The 26,396-nt window shown below is 39.6% G+C and overlaps 1 protein-coding gene across 1 annotated transcript in view; it reads right to left on the reverse strand.

Annotated features, from left to right (window-relative positions):
• Positions 1 to 26,011, reverse strand: part of KCNS1 (potassium voltage-gated channel modifier subfamily S member 1) — a 37,084-nt gene extending 11,073 nt beyond the window's left edge. Inside the window, exon 1 of the mRNA XM_053693467.1 lies at positions 25,046 to 26,011. Within this exon, the coding sequence (XP_053549442.1) occupies positions 25,046 to 26,011 (966 nt within the window). The remainder of the gene's footprint in view (positions 1 to 25,045) is intronic.
• Between the last annotated feature and the right edge of the window lie 385 nt (positions 26,012 to 26,396).

The following is a 26,396-nucleotide window of genomic DNA, read 5'->3' on the forward strand; positions in this document are numbered from 1 at the left end:
TTCTACAGAGTTCAGTGCTTTCAGCAGGGAATATGATTTTGTACATTCCACGTCAAGTCCACATTATCCGCAGGCCAACGGAATGGCTGAAAGGGCAGTTCAAACAACAAAATTCATTCTAAAGCAATCTGAGCCGTACCTAGCCCTCTTGTCATACAGGGCGACGCCCATTTAAGCCACCGGGTTTAGCCCGGCACAGTTGATGCTAGGACACCAGATTCGCACCACTTTACCCTCAGTGGGTGTCTTCAAGCCGCCTGGCCCTGTTCCTCGGGACGAAGTCCTTAGGAGGGATGAAGAGGCCAAAAAGGGTTATCGTTTCTTCTACGACAGGAGACATTCTGTCAGGCCTTTACAGGAACTGAAAGCGAGCCAAAGTGTCAGAATTAAACTGGATGATGAGAAGAAATGGAAGACGCCTGCTACGGTAGTGGGCCGCTCTCCAGAACCAAGGTCTTACACAGTCCTTACAGAGGGAGGGACGGTTACACGCCGTAACCGAAGACATCTTCAGTCTGTACCTGAGAGTCTGGAACCGGATACCTCAGTACCACCGCCGGTGGGATCCCCTGTTCTAAGAGAGGTGCCTTCCCCTCAGCAAGATCACAGCGGGGATATATCTTTGCCTCCAGCAGACTCTTGTTCACCATCTTCTGTATCAGAGGACAGTTCATGCAAAGTTACATCAAGCGGAAGAGTGGTGAAACTTCCGGCCCGATACAGGGACTGACTTTAGCTAGAACAGTGACCGGAAGTATGGGCAGAATAATCCCATGGTCACTGTGGACTAGGGTAGTCTACCCCGATGTCCAAGTCAGGATGTAATTTATTTGTTCCAAGTCAGGATGTAATTTATTTGTTCATGTTTTCTAATCTATCTGTTTTTATAATGTTCAAAAACAAAAATGTTGTTGTATACCCTGTTGGTGTACCTTGTTATTTATTATATGCAAATGTATGCTTTGCCTTTGAAAAAGGGGAAGATGTGATGAGAGCAGGATGTGATGTCACTAGTATGTGGGCGGGGCTTAGGTCCGGTGTCTGTGTCGCAGTTAGTTTAGTACAATCAACCTGTCTGGATGTGTATTGCTATGCTCTGTAATAAAATAGAGTTGTACCATCATTGCTGTGTCCTGCATATGTCCTGCATCTCATGACACATTGTATATGTCATCTCTTGCTTACAGTGTGGCCTTCAATATGTGGGTTTGTCCACCCGAGAAGCTCGCGTTAGGATTAAGGAGCATCTAGGAGACATTAGAGCAGGTACCCTTACCACCCCTCTGTTAAATCATTTTGCTAGGTTCCATGGTAAAGATGTGGCTCACTTTAGATGGAATCTAATAGAGAGGGTCCACAAGGTGAAGCCAGGAGTGAGTAGATCAAGAAAATTGGCAGAGAGAGAGGCCTTCTGGATATTCAGAATGAGGACTAGAATTCCAGAGGGTTTGAACTCTGAATTTGACCTCATTAATTTTTGGTAATATTCAAAGGATATAGAGAAGGGTCCTAACTGCAGTAAGAAGTGTTACTAGAGTCCCCCTCTTTAATTTAATATAGTTAATGTCCATATCGGGTTCTATAAGAGGGTTGTAAATAGAGCAGTATTCTTTTAAGTGTCAGGTCCTATCATCACCCTTATGTGTGCCTTTTGTGGCAGTTTTTTGATCATTATACAGATTAATCAGCGTTCTGTATATATATGTATCAAGCATGCTAGGTGTTAGTTATGGATATGACTAGTGACCTTTGGGCACACACTATTGAGGTGTAACGGTTTACCTCATTATACCAATTTTTAATATCGGGTCAATATTTAGATTAACTGACTGAGGTTCCTTTAAGTGAATATGGGAAAGTTTGGTTTCCCGTACACAGAGTAGGGTATAGTTTAGTTGTGGTGTCACAATTGCTGATATTTGCATCCCTCCAGGCAGCTGAAAGTATTCATTTGAAATAGTACAGGCATGTAAGCTGTGTAATTGAAGCCGGAGGAGAGGAGCGAATACTAGCGATATACGGAATAGCAGGGCTGATCGAGAGGAAGGAAGTGTTTAGAATGTGTGTTCCTCTACTCCTATCAGAAGTTAGCAAATGTTTTTAAAGGTGTGTGAGAATGGATTTTACACATAGGCTACGAGTACGGCTAAGTGCCCAAACATGTCAGCCATTGTCTCTTTTGCCTCCCGTTACAGAGGTTTCACTTAGGGCATTGTTCCCTTTATTTTTTAAATTGTAAGCAACAATAAATATTGATTTTAAACCCCAACCACTTCGTGCTCCTAACTACTACTACATTGTCTGAATGTGGAAGCCGTTTGGCCAGGAGTGAGCACAGTTGAGTGGGAGGGTTTCTGCAGGGGAGATTTTACAATATCTGTGTACACTTTCCCAAGGGTAGTGAAAGAAAGTCTGCATTAAAAGACAGCCCATGAAAGTGGATTGAACACAGCACAGAGGGCACAAAACGGATTGCACACTACGAGTTTACAGCTCTCCACTACGGAGCCAGGAGAGAGTCATAGCGGATATCAAGGGAGATCCGTTCTTAAAGGGATATGTCACTGTGAGTAGGCTGCTTTTGTTTCATGTTGTTGGAGTATAGTTGTGAACCTTGTATGTCAATCTTCTCCATTTTAAACATAGCACTCACATACATATAACCCTGCTAATCTCCCATGAGGATAGCTGTTTTGGGAGTAGTGAATACGGAGTTTTTCAGGAACGGTGGTTTTTGGGCAGTGATTGATTACCAATTTGTCAATGGTTGAAATATATTAATAACAGTTTGCATTTTTCACATATGAATATCTAAAAGGTAATTGGCCCCAGGGTGGACAGTGTATATGCCGGCCTGATCCAAGACTAAAAATGTATATGTTCAAGTGTGTGAGTCCCAACTTCTCCCTCAATTGGTTGTAAATGCTTCTCTTACATCCATTTGTTCAGAAATAGCAGACATATATGTCTTTGGCTGTGCTTTTTGGTAATTAGAAGGCCGCTAAATGCCGCTGCGCACCACACGTATTATGCCCAGCAGTGAAGAGGTTAATTAGGTAACTTGTAGGGTTACTTTTAGCTTTAGTGTAGAGATCAGCCTCCCATCTGACACATCCCACCCCCTGATTCCTCCCTGACCCCCTCAAACAGCTCTCTTCCCTCCCCCACCTCACAATTGTCACCGCAATCTTAAGTACTGGCAGAAAATCTACCAGTATGAGAATAAAAACCTTTTTTTTTTTTTTAATATAGATTTGCTGCAGTGTAGGTTCCCCCCTAACCCCCAACCTCAAACCTCCCTGATCCCCCCAAAAAAGCTCTCTAACCCTCCCCCCTCTGCCTATTTGCTGCTATCTTAGGTACTGGCAGCTGTCTGCCAGTACTCAGTTTGCTGCAAATTTGGCTAATTTAAAAAAAAAAGACCAATTTTTTTACTGTAGTGTAGCTGCCCTCCCCCTCAATACTTTACACTCTCCCCCTCCCAGATCCCTTTCCATTAACAGATCCCACGTGGGATCCCCCTCATTGCCCCTACTCCCTCCTTCCCCCTCAATGAGGCAGTTATTTTATAATTTTTATATCCCCTGTAGCGTGGCCGAGTGGTCCCACCCACTCTCGCCCCCTCCAGTGATGGGCCTCCCACCCGCCTCCCTCCTTGCCCTCCCACCCACCAACGATCGGCACCACCGTTGTCCGATGAAAATCCATTTCTGCAGTGCCCCATGCAGAAATAGCGCAATCTCTCTATTTTTAGCGAGATTGCGGCAGAGAGAAGCCCAGGACTGCAGCGATGTACAGGGTATGGCACTGGTCATTAAGGGGTTAATAAGTGCTGTGTGTTTAATATGGTGTTGGGTTAGTGCGCATTGCAGTCTATGGGAAGAATAAGTTAACGCAAGTGTGCTATCCTAAGTCCTTTAGTTAATGCGCAACGTATTGTGATCACAGGCAAAAGTTTTACTTTCAACTTGTAGCCAGCGCATGAAAAAACTTTACTTTTGGCGGTATTATCACACAAGCAAAAGTTTTAAATAGCGAGACACTTGTAATCTAGCCCTAAGTTGGAAAAAAATGATTTATAAAGCAGTGGTTCAAATGAGCGAGCTTGCTACTGATAGGGTCATTCACCTCTTGATAAATTAACCACTTAGCAAAGTTACTAATGTATCGAACCACCTGCATAGGAACCCTTATTGCAAAATGATGACTAATCACTATGGCCACTTACTAAATAATAAATACAAGGGTATGACTAAGATCAGGTTATCCATTTATTAACCTCAGTGACAATATATAGACACTTGTTTCATTGCTAAAATTATTTTTTATTCTCAACAGGATTAACTTTTTTTTTACTGTTACTGATTTAACAGATTAAGTGCTTTTTGATATTATTGATGCATTAACTCATTTAAGAATGCAAATATCAATTATATACACAAAGGGCCAGATTACAAGGGGAGCTCTAATTAATGCTCCTGCTCGAGCGTTAATTGCGCTAGAAGTAAGTTTTTTTTGTGCACGTCGGGTTGCACACATTATTATTATTATTATTGGTTATTTGTAGAGCGCCAACAGATTCCGCAGCGCTATTAACAAAGGCGGAGTACAAAAAAACAGTTATAGGGATCAAATGGGTAGAGGGCCCAGCCAAGAGTTGCACTGTTGTAGTCAGCTCTTGAGAAGGTGATCAACAAACAGCTGGACTCTTAAGCTTACATGCTAGGGGGGGTTCAGGGGATACCAATGGAGGAGAGTAGGAGGTCATGAGCAGAGCGAAGGGGACGGGAGGGAGAGTATCTGGAGACGAGGTCTGAGATATAGGGGGGAGCATTTCAGTTGAGGGCTTTGTATGTCAGAGTGAGAATTTTGTGTTTGATCCTAGAGGCAAGAGGAAGCCAGTGAAGAGATTGGCAGAGAGGTGCAGCAGATGAAGAGCGACTTGTAAGGAAGATGAGTCTGGCAGAGGCATTCATTAAGGAATGTGACCCTGAGACATCGGGCATGCGGGGTAGGGGTAATGATGGAGTTGTCGACAGTTATAGAGAGATTGGGGGTGGAGAGTTTTGAAGAAGGGGGGAAAATAAGGAGCTCAGTTTTGGAGAGATTTAGCTTGAGGTAGTGAGAGGACATCCAGTTGGAGATGTGAGAAAGACAGTTAGTGACACGGGTTAGCAAGGAAGGAGAAAGGTCTGGTGCAGAGAAGTAGATTTGGGTGTCATCGGCATTCAAATAATATTGTAAACCGTGGGACTTTATTAGGGAACCTAGTGATGACGTGTAGATTGAGAAGAGAAGGGAACCGAGGACAGAGCCTTGCGGTACACTGACAGAAAGTGGTGACGGGGCAGAGGAGGCCCCAGAGAAGGCTACACTACGGGTTGACAGGTAGGAAGAGAGCCACGAGAGGGCTGTGTCACATATGCCAAAGGATTGGAGGGTTTGGAGCAAGAGAGGGTGGTCAACAGTGTCAAAGGCTGTGGACAGATCAAGGAGAATAAGCAGAGAGAAGTGGCCTTTTGATTTTGCTGTAAGTAGGTCGTTGGTAACCTTAACAATTGCTGTTTCTGTGGAGTGATGGGGACAAAATCCAGATTGTAATGGGTCAAGGAGGGAGTTTATTGTAAGGAAATGGGATAGGCGTGCATAAGCTAGTTTTTCAAGAAGCTTTGATGCAAGAGGGAGGAGGGAAATAAGGCGGTAGTTGGATGGGGAGGTAGGATCAAGGGAAGGTTTTTTGAGGATAGGTGTGACCAGTGCATGTTTCAGCGATGTGGGAAATATACCGGTGCTGAAGGAGAGGTTGAAAGTGTGTGTGAGTATAGGGGTAAGGGTGGCAGAGAGGGAGGGGAGTAGCTGTGAGGGATAAGGTCAAGGGAACAGGTAGTGAGGTGAGAGCGCAGTACAAGTGCCAAAACTTCTTCCTCAGTAACAGGGGAGAATGAGCTAAGTTTAAGGTTATGTGGGATGTGGTTGATTGAGAGGGGGTGAGAGAATAGAATTATGTTGAGAGCTGATTTCATTTCTGATGGAGTTGATTTTGTTATTGAAGTGGTTGGCAAAGTCTTGAGCTGACAGAGAAGTTGTATTAGGAGGTGGGGGAGGGCGGAGAAGAGTATTGAAAGTGGAGAACAAACGTTTTGGGTTTGAAGAAAGATTAGAGATAAGAGTAGAGAAGTAGTGTTGCTTATGGAAATTAAGGGCAGAGTAGTAGGAGTTCAAGATAAATTTGTAATGTTGAAAATCAGCTGAACTTCTAGATTTTCTCCAGTGCCGCTCAGCAGTACGGGAACATCTGCGTAGGTATCGTGTCAGAGGAGTATCCCAGGGCTGAGGATGAGTGTTTGATTTCCGAGCTATGGTAAGAGGGGCGAGATTGTCAAGGACGGATGTAAGGGTGGAATTATAGTGGCAGATAGATTGGTCAGGGCATGAAAAGGAGGAGAAGGATGAGAGGAGAGGTTTAAGGGAATTAGAAAGCTGTTGTTGATCTAATGACGTAGTGCTTCTGTGAAGTTTGGTGTGAGGAGCAGAAGGAGGGATAGTTGTAGGGAGGGATGATATGTTGCAAGTAAGGAGATGGTGGTCAGAAAGAGGAAAGGGGGAGTTTGTGAAGTTTGAGAGGGTGCATCAATAGCTAAAGATCAGGTCAAGGGAGTGACCATCTTTGTGAGTGGGAGAATCAGTCCATTGTGACAAACCAAAAGAGGAAGTGAGTTGCAGAGGTTGTCTTGCAGAGGAGGCAGTGGGGTTGTCAAGAGGGATGTTGAAGTCACCAAGAATGAGGGAAGGGGTGTCTGAGGAAAGGAAATAAGGTAGCCATGCAGCCAAGTGATCTAGAAATTGAGTTGAGGAGCCAGGAGGACGGTATATGACTGCGACACGTATAGAAAGAGGAGAGAATAAGCGAATCATGTGGGTTTTCGAATGAGGAAAATGTGAGGGAAGAGATGGGATGTATTTGTTGAAAAGTGCAACGAGAGGAAAGTAAAATACCTACACCACCTCCTTGTCTATTACCAGACCTAGGAGTGTGGCTGAAGTGGAGACCCCCATGTGACAGAGCAGCAGTGGATGCTGTGTCTAGGGGAGAGAGCCAGGTTTCTGTTAGGGCCAGAAGGTTGAGGGAGTGGGAGATAAAGAGGTCATGTATAGAAGTGAGTTTGTTGCAAACAGAGCGAGAGTTCCAAAGTGCACAAGTGACAGTGCAAGTGGCTTTTGGTGCAAGAGGAATGTGAGTAAGGTTGTCAGAGTTTTGTTTTTTGAGTCTGTGGGATGGTATACATGGATGTGCATGGCTAGGCAGTTGTTGGGGACCAGGATTAGGGGAGATGTCACCAGCAGTTAGTAGAAGCAAGAGGGAGAGTGATATGAGATGAGATACAGATTTGCAGTAGTGAGACTGCTTTTGAGACAAGGGGCAGGGGGGGGGGAGAGTGTTTAGGAATAGGAATATTAGGAGTTGAAATTAAATTGTTTGCACATACGCGTGCTAACCTGAAAAGCCAAAAAGTTAGAATATTGCATGTGGGTTGACGTATTCCTCCATAGAAGTAGAATACCCGATGGCATATTCTCATGTCCCCTAACCCGACATGAAAATATGAATATTTCACATTCCAATGGTCTTCAAAAGAAAGAATATGTTCTATTTATTTATAAATAAATATTTCTACATATATCTGATGTTTTTGTGTACAATATATACAGTATCTATACATGATTATATATAGGTATAGATATATATGGATATATATATGAATATCTATTTATAAATACTTTAATACATATTCCCCTATGTGCAGAACATTGGAATGTGAAATATTTACACTAAATACATAGTTTAAACCTTTATTAAATATGAATATTGCATAAATATGCTTTTACATGTTTTCATCTACTTAACTACAAAGGACTCCAATGCACTTATATATATATATATATATATACATATGTATTTATGTGTTTATATGTATATATATATATATATATATATATGTCTGGAAATAATGGAAATAATATATTCACATATAAATACATATGTATACATTTATAGACATATAAATATACATACCAATAAATCTTTAGACATGTTTATGTATGTATCTCTATGTTAAAGCCCTTTGGCTGCCTCATATCTTTTTTTTTTTTCTTTTTTTTTAAATAATTTTTATTGAGGTTAAATAAGCAATATAACAGACAGATGAAATTTCAAGTATCATACTTAGTTATAGAGAAAAGAACACATCAATCCAAAATATATAATTGTATCCATTACATCACGGTATGGCTAAACATGTTAAGTTTAAACCTCACATTTTCTATGATGAGAGATAAAATTGTCCTCAATTCTTAGACTCAGAGGACACTCCCAGACCTCACTCACTGGTTACAACATTAAGTTTGTGGGAGGACAAAACTATGAACATTAGAAATATTGAACAAAAGAATAATATATAAGAGATAAACCCACATAGGATACTTGCCAATAGAATATAAATAACCTTTCATATACAATAATTCAATAAAATTCTGCTATCTTATAATTATGTATTCTAAGTGGTATGGCAAAATGTGCAAGGATGAATTTTTGGATTTAAACCTTTAAGCTTAGTTTATAAATGATGCTGATCAATCATGGAGAGTATTAGGGGTTGCGGTATAGACAAGATAAACCGCACAATTCGTCCTCCTAACCTAGGAGGCACATTCTATAGTGGTGGGGGGGGGGGGCGGAAAGATAATTATATAAATGTGGTAAATAGCGATACGTCATATCAATGTATAAAGACTCATGAGCTTATGGGCTAGTAGGAGAAAAAGTAGAAATAGACTGACTATTCATTTAACTAAAGTAAAATTACCCTTGGTACACTGGAGCCTCAAGTTCTCAATTCTCAGAAGCAACACAGTTTATGCATCCCATTTAAGATGTTGTAAATAATTAGGCCATGTATGATAGAAGCAGCAATGCAGGACCAGCCTGCACTAGGAGTATACTAGGGGCTTTGGATTAAAGCTATGCGCACCCTGTAATAAAGGCCATAACCTCTGTAATATATAATGGAGCTGAAGCGCTCTAAAGTCTGTTAATTCTATGGACAATGCTAATGCTATAATAGGAGCGCAGCTCTATGAGGAAAGGTGTTCTATGCATGAGCAATACCTACAGGGCTGATGTAAGCAAGGTTTGCTGATTACGCAGGAACTGCTATTTGCTCCAAGTTGTGACTAAGGAGTAGAATAGATAAAGGAGCTGAGTAATGATTGCTTAAAGTGTGAGTCTGAAATCAAGGTGGTTTCTATGTAATGAAACACTTGTCTTCTGAACAGCAAAATATAGTATGGACTATGTTAATTTTGAGCAATCCTGAATATATCTGTCTTAGTACTGATGAGTCTTATTGCTCGGGTGCGGGCCCTTACACCCGTCAACAGACAATCCATATAGGTATAAATATATATATATATTCATAAAGATAGAAGTCCATAGCTAGATAGTGATATGGTAAACTCAGTAGACTGTACACCTATCCACAAGTGTGGTTTAATAAGGTACGGGTGGCATTCAACTACTTGGAATATATGGGCCTGCATTTTTTTTTTTGTCTACATTTTGGCTTAATAAAAAATGGGTACATTAAAGTATCATTGTCATCTACGGATTCATGTGTATGGAGGGCAATAATACAATTGATAAGTATAGTATAGTTACCTTAGATGAACTTTAGTGGTGTTATTGAATTTGGCCTGTCCCTCCACACACCCGTAGCATTTGTCAATTTAGCATTTTAATAAAACATTGTAAAATCCTGGTACGGCAGAGCTGATCCCTGGTAATTAGGTCCACTTTGGTCTCATTATTTTTAGTTCTATCACAATAAGATATATATGAAATAGCAAAACCTGGCTATTGTAAAGTATAGTATCTATGCACACCTTTGTCTCATCTATAAGAAACTGTGTATGCCACATAGTATTAGTTAGTAACAGGAAAACGGCTGTGCTGAGCTGTATGAGAAGGAGCTTAGGTAACAGGTTAACGTGGGAGAACAATAATATGCCTTTTTATATGGTTCAACTAGCACATTCTGGGTCATTATACACTTTACCAGCTGCAGAATACTATAGCTTCAGTCACCTAATATAATACAAAACTAGCACCTAGGTTTCACATTCTGCACCAAGCAAGAGAACCTTAAATTCAACTAGAATCTCTATATGCAGAGCTATAGGGGAAACATATTCAAGGTATTCAAGTATGTCATAAAATATAGCTAGAGTGAAGCTAGGGATAACCAACCCTGTCAATATAGAATATGGGAAATAAGATATTGATATGTTATGGGAGAACAAACAATTCCATAAGGAACCAATATATGTAATGTAGCGTGCAATCTAGCATTATTGAAATATGAACATTTTACACAACAAAAAAGTTCCACATGTGTACGATTACAGAGTTCTCTCTCAAGGAAGCATGCCACCACCAAACTCCAAGTCCGGCTGGCAACACACTGTTCGCTAACCAATACCTGCCCTCCATAGCTCTGCAGTGGGCATGGGAAACAGATTGCTATCGGATGCCAAAAGAGCCTTGTCCCAGGTTGCCTGGATCAGACAAAGTTGTTGTCGCTGAGGAAAATTTTTCCTGGTACTGATTTCATTCTCAGCCTTGTAAGGTTATTATCGCGGCAGACCAGGTGGTAATGAGCGCCCTCAGTATGTGTGTTACTCACAGGTGTCATTATGGGGGTCTGCATGGCTCGTTTGCGGTCATTGAAGTTCCGTATGCCAATCTGGATTGTGCAAGCTTTGGGTCCCAGAAGGGAGTCTCCAACCTCCTCTGTGAAAAAAGGAGCCTCTCTGTGTAAGATGCCATCACGCTGACATCAGAGTTCCGAAGCGCAACCTTCAGCAGATTCTATCTGCTTGGAATTTGGCTGAGTAGGCAGCTGGGTTGCACAAAAGTTGCCTTTGCCGAGCGCAATGCATAAGGTCTTCTCGAAGGCAGCGTGGTGCTTTGCTAGCATGTGAGCTAGTTCCTCAATGAAGCGGCTGGTGTTCATCTTGTAAGCCACCCTTTAGCATAGGCTAAACTCAATAGGTTAATGCCAGTTGGAACAATGGGACACTAGGTATGTACATAGTAATAGGGAGCAACAATAGCTATGAGGACCCATGAGGGATTATGCTATAGTTTCTTGAGCCCTCCATCAACAGGTGATCCCGGTCTGAGAGGCCTGCAGATAAAATGGCCGCGCTCGTCATACAACAAAGTCGTAAGGTGAAAGCTTTGCATGCATCCTCTATAAATGGCTTTCCTCTATGCTACGTGCTTAAGCAAGTGCTCATGAGCTTTTAGATGTAATAATATGCTTGTAGTAGAGAGACATTTTCTGTTCTTTGGTCCATAGCCCAGGAGCTCCGTTCAGATGCGACTGACCTCCATGGCGGTTGGCCCCGCCCCCAGACCTCATATCTTTGAGCCCTTAAAACTTTTGTGTGCAATTTTTTTTTAATAATTTATATTAGATGTTATTATTATTATGAGTGATAGGGGCCAATTTATTATCCTGCGGATGGACATGATCCGCTGTAGCGGATAATGTCCACCGCACATCAATAAATGCCGACAGCTTACCTTGTCGGCATTTATCATTGCACAAGCAGTTCTAGTGAACTGCTTGTGCAATGCTGCCCCCTACAGATCTGCGGCCAATTGTCCGCTATAAGGGGGTCTCAAGCAACTCGATCATATACGATTGGGCGGATTGCTGTCCGCCGCCTCAGAGGTGACGGATGAGTTAAGGAGCAACAGTCTTAAGACTGCTGCTTCTTAACACCTGTTTCCAGCGAGCCTGAAAAGTTAACCAGAGCTCTGATGACGCTGTAATCATTCTAGCGTAAATCGTGATTGTGCTCAAGCAATCACGTTTACTTTTAACTCATAATATGAGCGATAAGCCCAACGAGCGCAAACACCCAAGATAAACCCCTTATTGCTTGTGCACAAACGTTTACGTTCCACTTGTAATCTGCCCTGTAAGAACCCTATAAATAGCATTTTCTTCCTCAATATTCATGTGAAATGCAATGGAACATTCAGTTTAACATGTGTGGAAATTCCAATCAGGAGCTGAGATACAAAATTCTCTTTGACACATCTGGGCTAAAGCGAAACAATACTCAGATGATAAAACCAATATATTTGTATTTGTTAATTTACAACTCGGTTACAAAATGTTACAAATATAAAAGCCCTTTAAGGTAAAAAATCACTGAAGACGTCAGAAACTAGAAGTCATGTAGTTTGTTTTTTTTTTCAACACACCTAAACAAATCTGGCACTGGAAACAAAATGGAGTTTTTTTTTTAATCACTGTCAAAAGTTGGGCCAAGAAGTGGAACTCAAATAGCCAAGTGAAATTGGCAACAATCTAAAAAAGGGGTGGGTGCTGGAGGTGATAAGCTCACAGTCATTTTGTAGAACCTGCTAACATAGGTGTCCACAAGGCGGGGAAGGGTGTGCAAGAGGGGCAAATTCCCTATTTGGGAAAATATCTCAAGTATAGTAACAATCCTATATAACTTAAAGGGACATGAATCTTCTATTTGAACTATGAAGTTATGTGACCCTCTGTTTATCACTTGGGCAGTTTTTTTAAATTGTTAGACACAAGGTTTGAAGTAATATTTATGGGAGATGTCTGAAACTGTGTCAGGAAACAAATACATCTATACACTATTGAGAACATTATATTAATATCATAATATCACTGAACACAGGGGTCACTGACTTGTAGGGGTCAATTTATTATTGTGCGGACGGACATGATACGATGTAGTGTATCATGTCTGCCGCACATCGATAAATGCAGACAGCATACGCTGTCAGCATTTATCATTGCACCAGCAGTTCTTGCGAACTGCTGGTGCAATACCGCCCCCTGCAGAATCGGCCGCTAGCAGGGGATGTCAATCAACCCGATCGTATTGGATCAGGTTGATTTCTGTCCGCCGCCTCAGAGCAGACGGACAAGTTATGGAGCAGCGGTCCGTACGGAACTTGATAAATTGACCACATGATGTTAACTATTAAGCTCTTTAGATATCATATGTTTGATAAAAAATGATGAATGTTAACTGTATTACAGATTGAATTAATTCAATGAATTAAAATTGATTGATTAAAGATATTGTACCACTCTCTACAAAAGAAAATTCCGACACACAGTTCAGACCTCACACTATAAGAGCAGAACGTTTTTCCTGTGTCACCCTTGTCAGTTTGGTTGTAAGCAAGCATTGTGTGGCTGTAGGTTAGGGGCCCAGGGAGGAAGAGACTTTGGCGTGGTCCTGGGTTTAAACCATTTGGTCAAATGATAACAACAGTTCTACTGATGGACAAAGACACCATTAGCCAAGCATGACATCAAAAAGTAATTTTACACAGCATGGGAACATCAAAATAAAGAGAACATCTGTAATGTTTTAAATTACACTAAAGCAACATCTATCACTCTCACCAGCATTGCAAAAAAACCCTCTAATTTACTGAATTTAAAAATAATCAATAGAATTTATCAGGAAACTCTCAGGTAGAGTTATGCTTGCTATAGGGAATTTAACGAATGCAACAAAAGTTGAGTTATTTCACCCTCTATAGCGTAGCCATTGCAAGTTTTGAAACAGCCGCCCTGTGCGTGCGATATGGTTGCGTTGTGCTCCATACCGCACAAAATACAACAGCAGTTTTGACGTTTTCATGCACGCTTTCCCCATAGACATCAATGGGGATATCGGGTTATAAAAAAACACCTGAAGTGGGGAATGAAAAGCTCCATTTATGTCTATAGGGGAAAAAAGTAACGTTTAAACCTAACACCCTAACATAAAACCCACGTCTAAACACCCCTAATCTGCAGCCCCTGACATCGCCGACACCTACATAATGTCATTAACCCCTAATCTGCCGCTCCCGACATCGCCGCCACCTAAATAAATCTATTAAACCCTAATCTGCCGCTCCCTATATCGCCGCCACTATACTAAAGTTATTAACCCCTATTCATTTGCACCCAAACATCGCCCACACTATAATAAATCTATTAACCCCTATTCCGCTGCTCCCCAACATTGCCGCCACTAAATAAAGCTATTAACCCCTAAACCTCTGGCTTCCCACATCACTACCACTAAATAAACCTATTAACCCCTAAACCGCCAGCCCCCCACATTGCATCAATCTAAATTAAACTATTAACCCCTAAACCTAACCGTAACCCTAAACCTAACCTTAAACCTAACACCCCCTATCTTTAACATAATTAAAATAGAGCTAAATTTTTAAAGTTACAATTATTAACTAAATAATACCTTAGCTGTAAAATAAAACCTAAGCTAGCTACAATATACAACTAATAGTTAAATTGTAGCTAGCTTAGGTTTTATTTTTATTTTACAGGTAAGTTTATATTTATTTTAACTAGGTAGACTAGTTAGTAAATAGTTATTAACTATTTACTAACTATCTAGTTAAAATAAATACAAACTTACCTGTGAAATAAAACCTAAGCTGCCTTACACTAAAACCTAACATTACAAAATAAAAACCTACCATTACAACAAATAAAAAACACTAAAATTACAAAAAATAAAAAAACCTACCATTACAAAAAATAACAAACGAAATTATCCAAAATAATAAAAATTATTCCTATTCTAATACCCTTTTAAAAAAATAAAAAACCCATCCCAAAATAAAAACCCCTAATCTATAATAAACTACCAAGGGCCTTTTTGTGGGCCCTTAAAAGGGTCTTTTTGTAGGGAATTGCCCTAAAGATAACAGCTCTTTTCCTGCAAATGAAAAACAAACACCCCATAACAGTATACAAACCCCCACCCCCCAAACACACAAAATAAAAAATAAAGTAAAACCTAATCTACCAATTGCCCTGAAAAGGGCATTTGTATGGGCATTGCCCTTAAAAGGGCATTCAGCTCTTTTACCTGTCCTTAAAATGGCATTCATCTCTTTTATGAAATGCCCATCCCCTAATCTAAAAATAAAAACCCACCCCAAAACGAAAAAAAAAAACATTACACAAAATAACAAACAAATTATCCAAAATAACAATTATTCCTATTCTAATACCCATTTTTTTTAAAACACCCCCCAAAAAAAAGAAAGCTAATCTAGAATAAACTACCAATAACCATTAAAAGGGCCCTTTGTAGGGCATTGCCCTAATTATATAAGCTCTTTTTTTGAAAAAAATACAAAGACCCACTAACATTACAAACCCCCACCCCCACAAACCCACAAAATAAAAAAACTATCTAAAAAACCTAATCTACCCTTTGCCCTCAAAAGGGCATTTGTATGGGCATTGCCCTGAAAAGGGCATACAGCTCTTTTGGTGCCCTTAAAAGGGCATTCAGCTCTTTTAAGAGTGCCCACCCTAATCTAAAAAAAAAACCACCCCAAAAAAACCTAACACTCACTCACAGTTGTTGAAGTCCCGCTTGAACGATCTTCATCCTGGCGGCTCCATCTTCATCCAGGCGGCATGCACGGAGGCGGAGGTCCAAGGCGGAGGTACAATGCAGAGGTCAAGGCGGAGGTCCATCGATCTGACGTGGAGGTCCTCTTCATGCGATCGTCCACCATACACTGAGGATTGAAATGGGGGTACCATTGCATTCCTATTGGCTGAAAATTTTGAATTAGCCAATAGGAATTAGGGCTGCTAAAATCCAATTGGATGTTCAAATCAGCCAATAGGATTTAAGCAGCTTTCATTCTAGTGGCTTATTCAAATTCAAAGACCTTAGACCTTCGCTTGGACCTCCGCCACCGCACAACGACCGCTCCACCTCCGCAGGAGTGAAGAAGATGCTGGTCCCGCAATGGATGAAGATGGAGCTGCCTGGATGAAGACCTCTCGCCGCCTGGATGTCCGGACTTCAGGAACTGTAAGTAGATCTTCGGAGGTTTGTAATAGGATTTTTGAAACTTTTTTGGGTGTTTTTTTTTTTAGTTTAGGGTTTGGGCTTTTCTTAAAAGAGCTAAATGCCCTTTTCAGGGCAATGCCCATACAAATGCCCTTTTCTGGGCAATGGGAAGCTTAGTTTTTTGTTAGAGTAAGGTTTTTTTTTATTTTGGGGGGTTGGCTGGGTGGTGGGTTTTACTGTTGGGGGGTCTTTGTGTTTTTTTTTACAGGTAAAAGAGCTGTTTAACTTAGGGCAATGCCTTACAAAAGGCCCTTTTAAGGGCTATTGGTAGTTTATTGTAGGCTAGGTTTTTTTTTTATTTTGGGTGGGCTTTTTTATTTTTATAGGGCTACTAGATTAGGTGTAATTCTTTTTTATTTTTGATAATTTCGTTTGTTATTTTTCGTAATTTAGTGTTTATTATTTTTTGTAATTTAGTATTTTTTATTTTTTGTAATTAGATATTTTGTAGTGTTAGGATTTTTTTAATATGTATTTTAGTTTTCTTTACTTGGTAGTTAGTTTCATTTTAGTTTAATAGTTATATTAGTTAAATTGTTAGTTTAAACTTAGTTTTTTTAATTTGACAGGTAAGTTTTAATTTAATTTAAGAGAGGGAAATTGTAATTTCAATATAAAGTTAGGGGGACGTTAAGTTTAGGGGCTACTAGTTTAAATTAGTTTATTGCAATGTGGGGGGCTTTTGCTTTAGGGGTTAATAGTTTAATTTAGTATATTTCATTGTGGGGGGCTTTCGGTTTAGGGGTTAATAGGTTTATTATAGTGGCAGCGATGCCGGGGAGTGGCGGAATAGGGGTTAATAAATGTTATTAGTGGCGGCAATGTCGGAAGCGGCAGATTAGGGGTTAATAAGTTTAATTTAGTGTTTGTGATGCAGGGGGCCTCGGTTTAGGGGTTAATAGGTGGTTTATGGGTGTTAGAGTACTTTGTGACATTTTAGTTATGAGTTTTATGTAACAGTTTTGTTGCGTAAAACTCATAACTACTGCTCTCAGATTGCGAAACGGATCTTGTCTGTATAGGGTGTAACGCAAGCTTTTTAGCCTCACCCCAAAACTTGTAATGGCTGCGCTATGGAAGTCCCATGAAAAAACGTAATTTTTACGTGTGGGGGACTGACGTTGCGTTACAGGCTAAAAGGCTTGCGGCACAGCTATACCGACAAGACTCGTAATGACTGCGGTTCTGTTTTAACGCTGAAATTACCATTTTTTCAGCATTAAAACACAAACGCAAAACTTGTAATCTAGGTAAAAATTAGTTATTTTAGGTAACTTTATATGAAAGTTACCTACTTCTTTTACCCTTTGATGACAGATAGATAGATGATAGATAGATAATAGATAGAAAGATAGATAGATAGATAGATAGATCTCAATGGCGTTTATTCAATAAATCCCATTTGTGAAATTAATATCTCACTTAAAAAAACTTGCATCATCATCATAGAAGAATTCATAAAAATGTGGACCTTCCTCTTGTCACAGTTAATGGATTATCTCACAGCCGTTAAAGAGACAGTGTACTGTATAAATGGTTTCCCCTTAATGTTTATGACTGTTATGCCAGCTGCAAATGTTTGGGTATTTGCTACTTTAGGTATATTTTTTTAATATGAAATTGCTTTCTCTGCTAACTGAAACCACAATCCAATCAAATGAGCTGAGATTGCAGAAAGCACAGACCTCGACAATTTATTTATCTCTCTAAATGTACTCAAAATTCTACTTAACTTATCTCTCGCTGTGCACACAGAGAGAGGAATACTTAGGGTTTGTTGTTCTAAGCATTGTCACAATAGCGCTATATTATATAGGTATCCAGATCGCAATCGAGATTGCAGATTAAATTTAATAAAGGGATCTAATTACTGTTAGAAGGTAGTGAAACTTGTACATGAATAATAAATCTATATGAGCTGGGGGATTGTGAGTTTATTGTACATATGTGTATATAATAGTGTGTTATACATATTTAGTATACTGTCAAATAGCATATATTTAAACTAAGTTAGTTTTTAAATAAACATGCTTTAATTTTTTAATTTATGTATGGTATATTAATATCACGTAGAAGATAGTAGTTGCAAGTTTTTAATTTTACAATACAGGTAGAAAACTCATTTATCCAAACTGCTTGGGACTGGAAAAGGTTTGGATTTCAGAATAGTTTGGATTTTGGAATATTTGCATCTTTTAAATGGGACAGTTTGGAGAGGGGATGGAACAAGTTTAAACAACAATATCTTATGTCATTACATGTCATAACATAGCTTATTCATGTAAGCTAAAGGTAATTTTATATCATTTTTAATGCTATTGTATCAGGGGCGTATTATAGCCTAGGCCAACAAGGCCGGTGCCTTGGGCAGCAGATTTGGGAGGGGCAGCACATCTGCCCTATCCTCTCTCTAAAAGCTAGCACACGGCACAGTGAGCGATAAAGTGCAGGCTTTTACAGAGAAGACAAGGCACGTGCACTGATTAAGGTCACTCTTCACAGGCAGAGCTCCTTTAAACCGTTGCTTCATTTAGAGCTGACAGCATTTTTGCAGTGGAAGGGTTCTTGGTGAGAATTGAGAAACTTGCCCGGGGATAGGCTTACAAGGTGAGGCTGGAGGAGAACCCTCAACTCCCTCCCTCAACTCCCTTCCTTCTTTCTTTCCTTCCCCCCTCCCTCCTTTGCTCTCTTCTTTCACTCCCCCTTTTCTCCTCTCCCTCCCCACTTTTATCTTCTCTCTCTCCCTTCTGTCCTTCTTTCCTTTCCCTCCCTTTTCTCCCATCCCCTTCTTTTTTCTTCTCTCAGGGAGAAAATGGTATGAGATGCATGCAATTCAACCCACCTGTATGCAAGTGTTTTGCTAGCCCATTTTCTTTTGAATTGTTATGAAAAAAAAACCCCAAAAAATAAAGGGGAAAAAGGCCTAAAACCATTGGGGGGAGGGGAGGGCAGCAGAATTTTTAGTGCCTAGAGCAGCACAAAACCTAAATACGCCACTGTATTGTATACAGAGTATCCTCAGAAAAGGTAGTACAGTACTGTAATCAGAAAGGTAATAATTGTTAAATAAATATAGACTATTATTTGCATTTTATACACAAAAAAACAAACAAGCAAATTAAAAACACAGGCAGAGGAGATTATGACTTACAGGCACAGAAAACAATACTTTTTTAATAATTAATTTAAAAAAAAATATTAATTAAAAAATTTGAATTTCCTAATAAGTTTGGATTTTGTGATTTGTACCTGTAGTACATTTACATAGCACTTTGTAGAACATGCTTTTAAAAGAAGATGGCTTTAACATTGTATATGTATTGCATATTGATATATAATCACAAAGTAAAGTACATTTGCATACTTGCTTTAGAAGCTCATTTAGGCCTAGATTTGGAGTTCGGCGGTAAAAGGGCTGCTAACGCTCCGCGGGCTTTTTTCTGGCCGCACCATAAAATTAACTCTGGTATCGAGAGTTCAAACAAATGCTGCGTTAGGCTCCAAAAAAGGAGCGTAGAGCATTTTTACCGCAAATGCAACTCTCGATACCAGAGTTGCTTACGGACGCGGCCGGCCTCAAAAACGTGCTCGTGCACGATTCTCCCATAGGAAACAATGGGGCTGTTTGAGCTGAAAAAAAACCTAACACCTGCAAAAAAGCAGCGTTCAGCTCCTAACGCAGCCCCATTGTTTCCTATGGGGAAACACTTCCTACGTCTGCACCTAACACTCTAACATGTACCCCGAGTCTAAACACCCCTAGCCTTACACTTATTAACCCCTAATCTGCCGCCCCCGCTATCGCTGACCCCTGCATATTTTTTTTAACCCCTAATCTGCCGCTCCGTAAACCGCCGCAACCTAAGTTCTCCCTATGTACCCCTAATCTGCTGCCCTAACATCGCCGACCCCTATATTATATTTATTAACCCCTAATCTGCCCCCCTCAACGTCGCCGACACCTGCCTACACTTATTAACCCCTAATCTGCCGAGCGGACCTGAGCGCTACTATAATAAAGTTATTAACCCCTAATCCGCCTCACTAACCCTATCATAAATAGTATTAACCCCTAATCTGCCCTCCCTAACATCGCCGACACCTAACTTCAATTATTAACCCCTAATCTGCCGACCGGAGCTCACCGCTATTCTAATAAATGTATTAACCCCTAAAGCTAAGTCTAACCCCAACACTAACACCCCCCTAAGTTAAATATAATTTTTATCTAACGAAATAAATGAACTCTTATTAAATAAATGATTCCTATTTAAAGCTAAATACTTACCTGTAAAATACATCCTAATATAGCTACAATATAAATTATAATTATATTATAGCTATTTTAGGATTAATATTTATTTTACAGGTAACTTTGTAATTATTTTAACCAGGTACAATAGCTATTAAATAGTTAAGAACTATTTAATAGTTACCTAGTTAAAATAATAACAAAATTACCTGTAAAATAAGTCCTAACCTAAGATATAATTAAACCTAACACTACCCTATCAATAAAATAATTAAATAAACTACCTACAATTACCTACAATAAACCTAACACTACACTATCAATAAATTAATTAAATACAATTCCTACAAATAAATACAATTAAATAAACTAGCTAAAGTACAAAAAATAAAAAAGATCTAAGTTACAGAAAATAAAAAAATATTTACAAACATAATAAAAATATTACAACAATTTTAAACTAATTACACCTACTCTAAGCCCCCTAATAAAATAACAAAGCCCCCCAAAATAAAAAATTCCCTACCCTATTCTAAATTAAAAAAGTTACAAGCTCTTTTACCTTACCAGCCCTGAACAGGGCCCTTTGCGGGGCATGCCCCAAGAATTTCAGCTCTTTTGCCTGTAAAAAAAACACATACAATACCCCCCCCCAACATTACAACCCACCACCCACATACCCCTAATCTAACCCAAACCCCCCTTAAATAAACCTAACACTAAGCCCCTGAAGATCTTCCTACCTTGTCTTCACCATACCAGGTTCACCGATCCGTCCTGAAGAGCTCCTCCGATGTCCTGATCCAAGCCCAAGCGGGGGCTGAAGAGGTCCATGATCCGGTCAAAGTCTTCATCCAAGCGGGGCAGAAGAGGATCTTCCATCCGATTGAAGTCATCATCCAGGCGGCATCTTCGATCTTCTTCCATCCGGAGCGAAGCGGCAGGATCCTGAAGACATCCAGCGCGGAACATCCATCCGGACCGACGACTGAACGACGAATGACTGTTCCTTTAAGGGACGTCATCCAAGATGGCGTCCCTCGAATTCCGATTGGCTGATAGGATTCTATCAGCCAATCGGAATTAAGGTAGGAATTTTCTGATTGGCTGATGGAATCAGCCAATCAGAATCTAGTTCAATCCGATTGGCTGATCCAATCAGCCAATCAGATTGAGCTTGCATTCTATTGGCTGATCGGAACAGCCAATAGAATGCGAGCTCAATCTGATTGGCTGATTGGATCAGCCAATCGGATTGAACTTGATTCTGATTGGCTGATTCCATCAGCCAATCAGAAAATTCCTACCTTAATTCCGATTGGCTGATAGAATCCTATCAGCCAATCGGAATTCGAGGGACGCCATCTTGGATGACGTCCCTTAAAGGAACAGTCATTCGTCGTTCAGTCGTCGGTCCGGATGGATGTTCCGCGCTGGATGTCTTCAGGATCCTGCCGCTTTGCTCCGGATGGAAGAAGATCGAAGATGCCGCCTGGATGATGACTTCAATCGGATGGAAGATCCTCTTCTGCCCCGCTTGGATGAAGACTTTGACCGGATCATGGACCTCTTCAGCCCCCGCTTGGGCTTGGATCAGGACATCAGAGGAGCTCTTCAGGACGGATCGGTGAACCTGGTATGGTGAAGACAAGGTAGGAAGATCTTCAGGGGCTTAGTGTTAGGTTTATTTAAGGGGGGTTTGGGTTAGATTAGGGGTATGTGGGTGGTGGGTTGTAATGTTGGGGGGGGGGTATTGTATTTATTCTTTTACAGGCAAAAGAGCTGAAATTCTTGGGGCATGCCCCGCAAAGGGCCCTGTTCAGGGCTGGTAAGGTAAAAGAGCTTGTAACTTTTTTAATTTAGAATAGGGTAGGGAATTTTTTATTTTGGGGGGCTTTGTTATTTTATTAGGGGGCTTAGAGTAGGTGTAATTAGTTTAAAATTGTTGTAATATTTTTATTATGTTTGTAAATATTTTTTTATTTTCTGTAACTAGATCTTTTTTATTTTTTGTACTTTAGCTAGTTTATTTAATTGTATTTATTTGTAGGAATTGTGTTTAATTAATTTATTGATAGTGTAGTGTTAGGTTAATTGTAGGTAATTGTAGGTAGTTTATTTAATTATTTTATTGATAGGGTAGTGTTAGGTTTAATTATATCTTAGGTTAGGACTTATTTTACAGGTAATTTTGTTATTATTTTAACTAGGTAACTATTAAATAGTTCTTAACTATTTAATAGCTATTGTACATGGTTAAAATAATTACAAAGTTGCCTGTAAAATAAATATTAATCCTAAAATAGCTATAATATAATTATAATTTATATTGTAGCTATATTAGGATGTATTTTACAGGTAAGTATTTAGCTTTAAATAGGAATAATTTATTTAATAAGAGTTAATTTATTTCGTTAGATAAAAATTATATTTAACTTAGGGGGGTGTTAGTGTTAGGGTTAGACTTAGCTTTAGGGGTTAATACATTTATTAGAATAGCGGTGAGCTCCGGTCGGCAGATTAGGGGTTAATAATTGAAGGTAGGTGTCGGCGATGTTAGGGAGGGCAGATTAGGGGTTAATACTATTTATGATAGGGTTAGTGAGGCGGGTTAGGGGTTCATAACTTTATTATAGTAGCGCTCAGGTCCGCTCGGCAGATTAGGGGTTAATAAGTGTAGGCAGGTGTCGGCGACGTTGAGGGGGGCAGATTAGGGGTTAATAAATATAATATAGGGGTCGGCGATGTTAGGGGTAGCAGATTAGGGGTACATAGGGATAACGTAGGTGGCGGCGATTTGCGGTCGGAAGATTAGGGGTTAATTATTTTAAGTAGCTTGCGGCGACGTTGTGGGGGGCAAGTTAGGGGTTAAGAAATATAATATAGGGGTCGGCGGGGTTAGGGGCAGCAGATTAGGGGTACATAAGTATAACGTAGGTGGCGGTCGGCAGATTAGGGGTTAAAAATTTAAATAGAGTGGCGGCGATGTGGGGGGACCTCGGTTTAGGGGTACATAGGTAGTTTATGGGTGTTAGTGTACTTTAGGGTACAGTAGTTAAGAGCTTTATAAACCGGCGTTAGCCAGAAAGCTCTTAACTCCTGCTATTTTCAGGCGGCTGGAATTTTGTCGTTAGAGCTCTAACGCTCACTTCAGAAACGACTCTAAATACCAGCGTTAGAAAGATCCCATTGAAAAGATAGGCTACGCAAATGGCGTAGGGGGATCTGCGGTATAGAAAAGTCGCGGCTGAAAAGTGAGCGTTAGACCCTTTAATCACTGACTCCAAATACCAGCGGGCGGCCAAAACCAGCGTTAGGAGCCTCTAACGCTGGTTTTGACGGCTACCGCCGAACTCCAAATCTAGGCCATAAGAAATACTGCAACAAAACGGCTGTCCAGTATTATCTCAGTTGTACGGTGAAATAAATTGGTGTAAACATTAATATATTTTATAGTCCTGAGAGACTGTTTTCATCTCAGTAAAGATGCACCATATTTTATTATATCTTCCTGAGTATTCTCCCTGGATTGGTTGATGGAGGAGAAAAACTGAAACATGTTCAGAAGAAAACTCATATTCTAAACCACGTGCAGCAGCTAATTACTGTCACCTTTATTTATGATATGTTTTTCTATAGTTGCTTACTAAATAGCTTTAAATGCATGCAGTAGGATATTTCAACCGCATAACTGCCGTATTAGGGAAACATTTACTCTTCTCTTTTGTTTGCCCCTGACATCCAGTCTGTAGATTAATCCCGCCATTGTCACCCAAGCAATATCTCCAGAATTCACCATTTATGCACAAAAGACACAACTATAATTGTAATTCAGTCATTTATCATATTTTGCCTTAACTACTGGAACATCATCTTTGATGATCTCCCACCCTTACGTCTGTTTACACACCAATATATCATGAATACATCTCCTTATCTGCTGCATCTCTCTGTAACTACCTCCTCTTATTCTCCCGTATAACGTTCTTCACCCAATATCTCCAATATATCTTCACTTTTTTGTGAATATTCCTTTACTTGCCTCCTTCTTTCAGATCAAACCCTACACCTCTCTTCATGTAGCATTGCCTCCTTACAACTCTCAACTACAGGGCTTTCCTTGAAATTGCTTTAAGCTTTTAGAGATTACAGTGTACCTAACAGTGGGCCAGATTACAAGTGGAGCGCTAAATATCACCATGTATATACACATATTAACACATAACTATATATGTATATAAGCATATACATATAATTTTACTAGGAACACACAGTTCACATAGACCGCAATGTAAAGGCACTTTCTAACACCCCACTCCCGCCAAATTTATCCCCAAAATACTGCCTAGTGCAATTATTTTATTGAAAAATTATGCTGTTATCTGTTTTTTTTAATAAAATACACTACACTGTATTTTGGGGACATTTGGGGTGCATTTTATAAAATTAACCAGAGATCTGATGTTATAAGCGTTAATTGGTACCACAAGCTTGCTGTAGCAATAACCAGCCACTTGTAATGGCTGGTTAATTATCGTGCGCCTGCAAATCAGCAAATTTGCCCGTTTGCGGGCGATTGATAATTTAGTGCTCCACTTGTAATCTAGCCCAGCAAAATTGATAATAGAAGTACATTGGAAAGTTTTTTTTTATAATTAAAAGCTCTATCTGAAACATGAAAGAAAAAGTTTGGTTTTCATGTCCCTTTAATAAATGATATACCATCCACCTTTTATAACTCAAATATATTTAACACTATTTATGCCTTGTTACCTTTAGTGTTGCTCCAAGAGAACGTAGTCCGGTTGAATGTCGGGCCAACTTCAGCACTCGAAAAATTCTCATTAGGCGAAATACTTGCACTACTTTCCCCAAATTTCCCAACTCATAATCACTGCCAAAAGTTACATCCACCAAAAGGGTAAAATAAAATGGTAGCACAGATACAATATCAATGAGATTTAAAGGATGCTTGAAGAATTTCTTAAGATTTGGTGCAAGAATCAGTCGAGATGATACTTCAAAAGTAAACCAAGAAATACAGAAATATTCAAGATTATGCAATATTGGGTCATCAATCAGAATATCATCTTCATCAAAGTGCTGGTACTCTGGCATGCTGTTGATACACATTGTAGATATAGAGAGTAGAACCACGCAAATTGAAATAAAACTAAAAATTTTGCTAGGTATAGAATAGCCAGGATTTTCCATGGTAAGCCAAAGTCGTTTACGCAAATTGCCGCACTGTAAGTTGTTAAACCGCATTAGGTCGATGTTAAAATCAGAAATTTCATCGGCTGAGGTATCAATACTGCTTACCTCACTTTCTTCATCCCAGTTGCGCCGTCTACTCTCTAGCTTACGTTCATGATACCGATAACTGCAACAAGTATCTAAAAAAAATTCACTGATTCCCCAATATTCAATTTCTTGGGAGAATGAAAAGGCACATAAATCTTCCATTAGATGGAGCTTACCAGTTTCATAGAAGTATAGAACATAAGGAAATAGGCCAGGGTTTCTATCAAAGTAAAATTCCTTAGACACCAAGTCATAATCATCACAGATTTGTAAGATAGACTCTTCTGATTCACAAGATAGCAATCGTCCAAGTCTAGTATCTGGAAACTGGGACAGTGTAATGGAACTCACCCGTTTCTTTAACCCTCCAACGTTTATGTTTATTATGTGATCTTTAAAATTTGTAATCCAAAATGACTTGCTTTTATGAACCATGGTTGCCAGATGAAGTATTGTCTTGATATTATAAAAAGTAGACTGAAATACAAAAGAAATAAAAAATACAAATACTATTAGCAAAGGAAATAGCTTTTAACACTTATACTGTTAGCACTGTTCTATATATGAAACAACCCCCATTGTATTTCTATTTAATCATGTGTGTGTGTGCTGTCTATATATCATCTATCTATGTGTCCTCTATCAGTCTGTCTGTCTATCTATATATCTTAATATGGCATAAACATTCAATCAGATAAGCAGATTGTGTTAATTTGTGAAATAAATTAATTGGTCACCTTTATTATGTCTTTTAATATAAGTAGTAAAGAAATGTAAAATCATTTCGTCCATTCAAAATGTGAGCGGATGACCATTTCAA

The sequence above is a fragment of the Bombina bombina genome, chromosome 1, assembly GCF_027579735.1.
Source record: "Bombina bombina isolate aBomBom1 chromosome 1, aBomBom1.pri, whole genome shotgun sequence".
Classification (NCBI taxonomy): domain Eukaryota; kingdom Metazoa; phylum Chordata; class Amphibia; order Anura; family Bombinatoridae; genus Bombina; species Bombina bombina.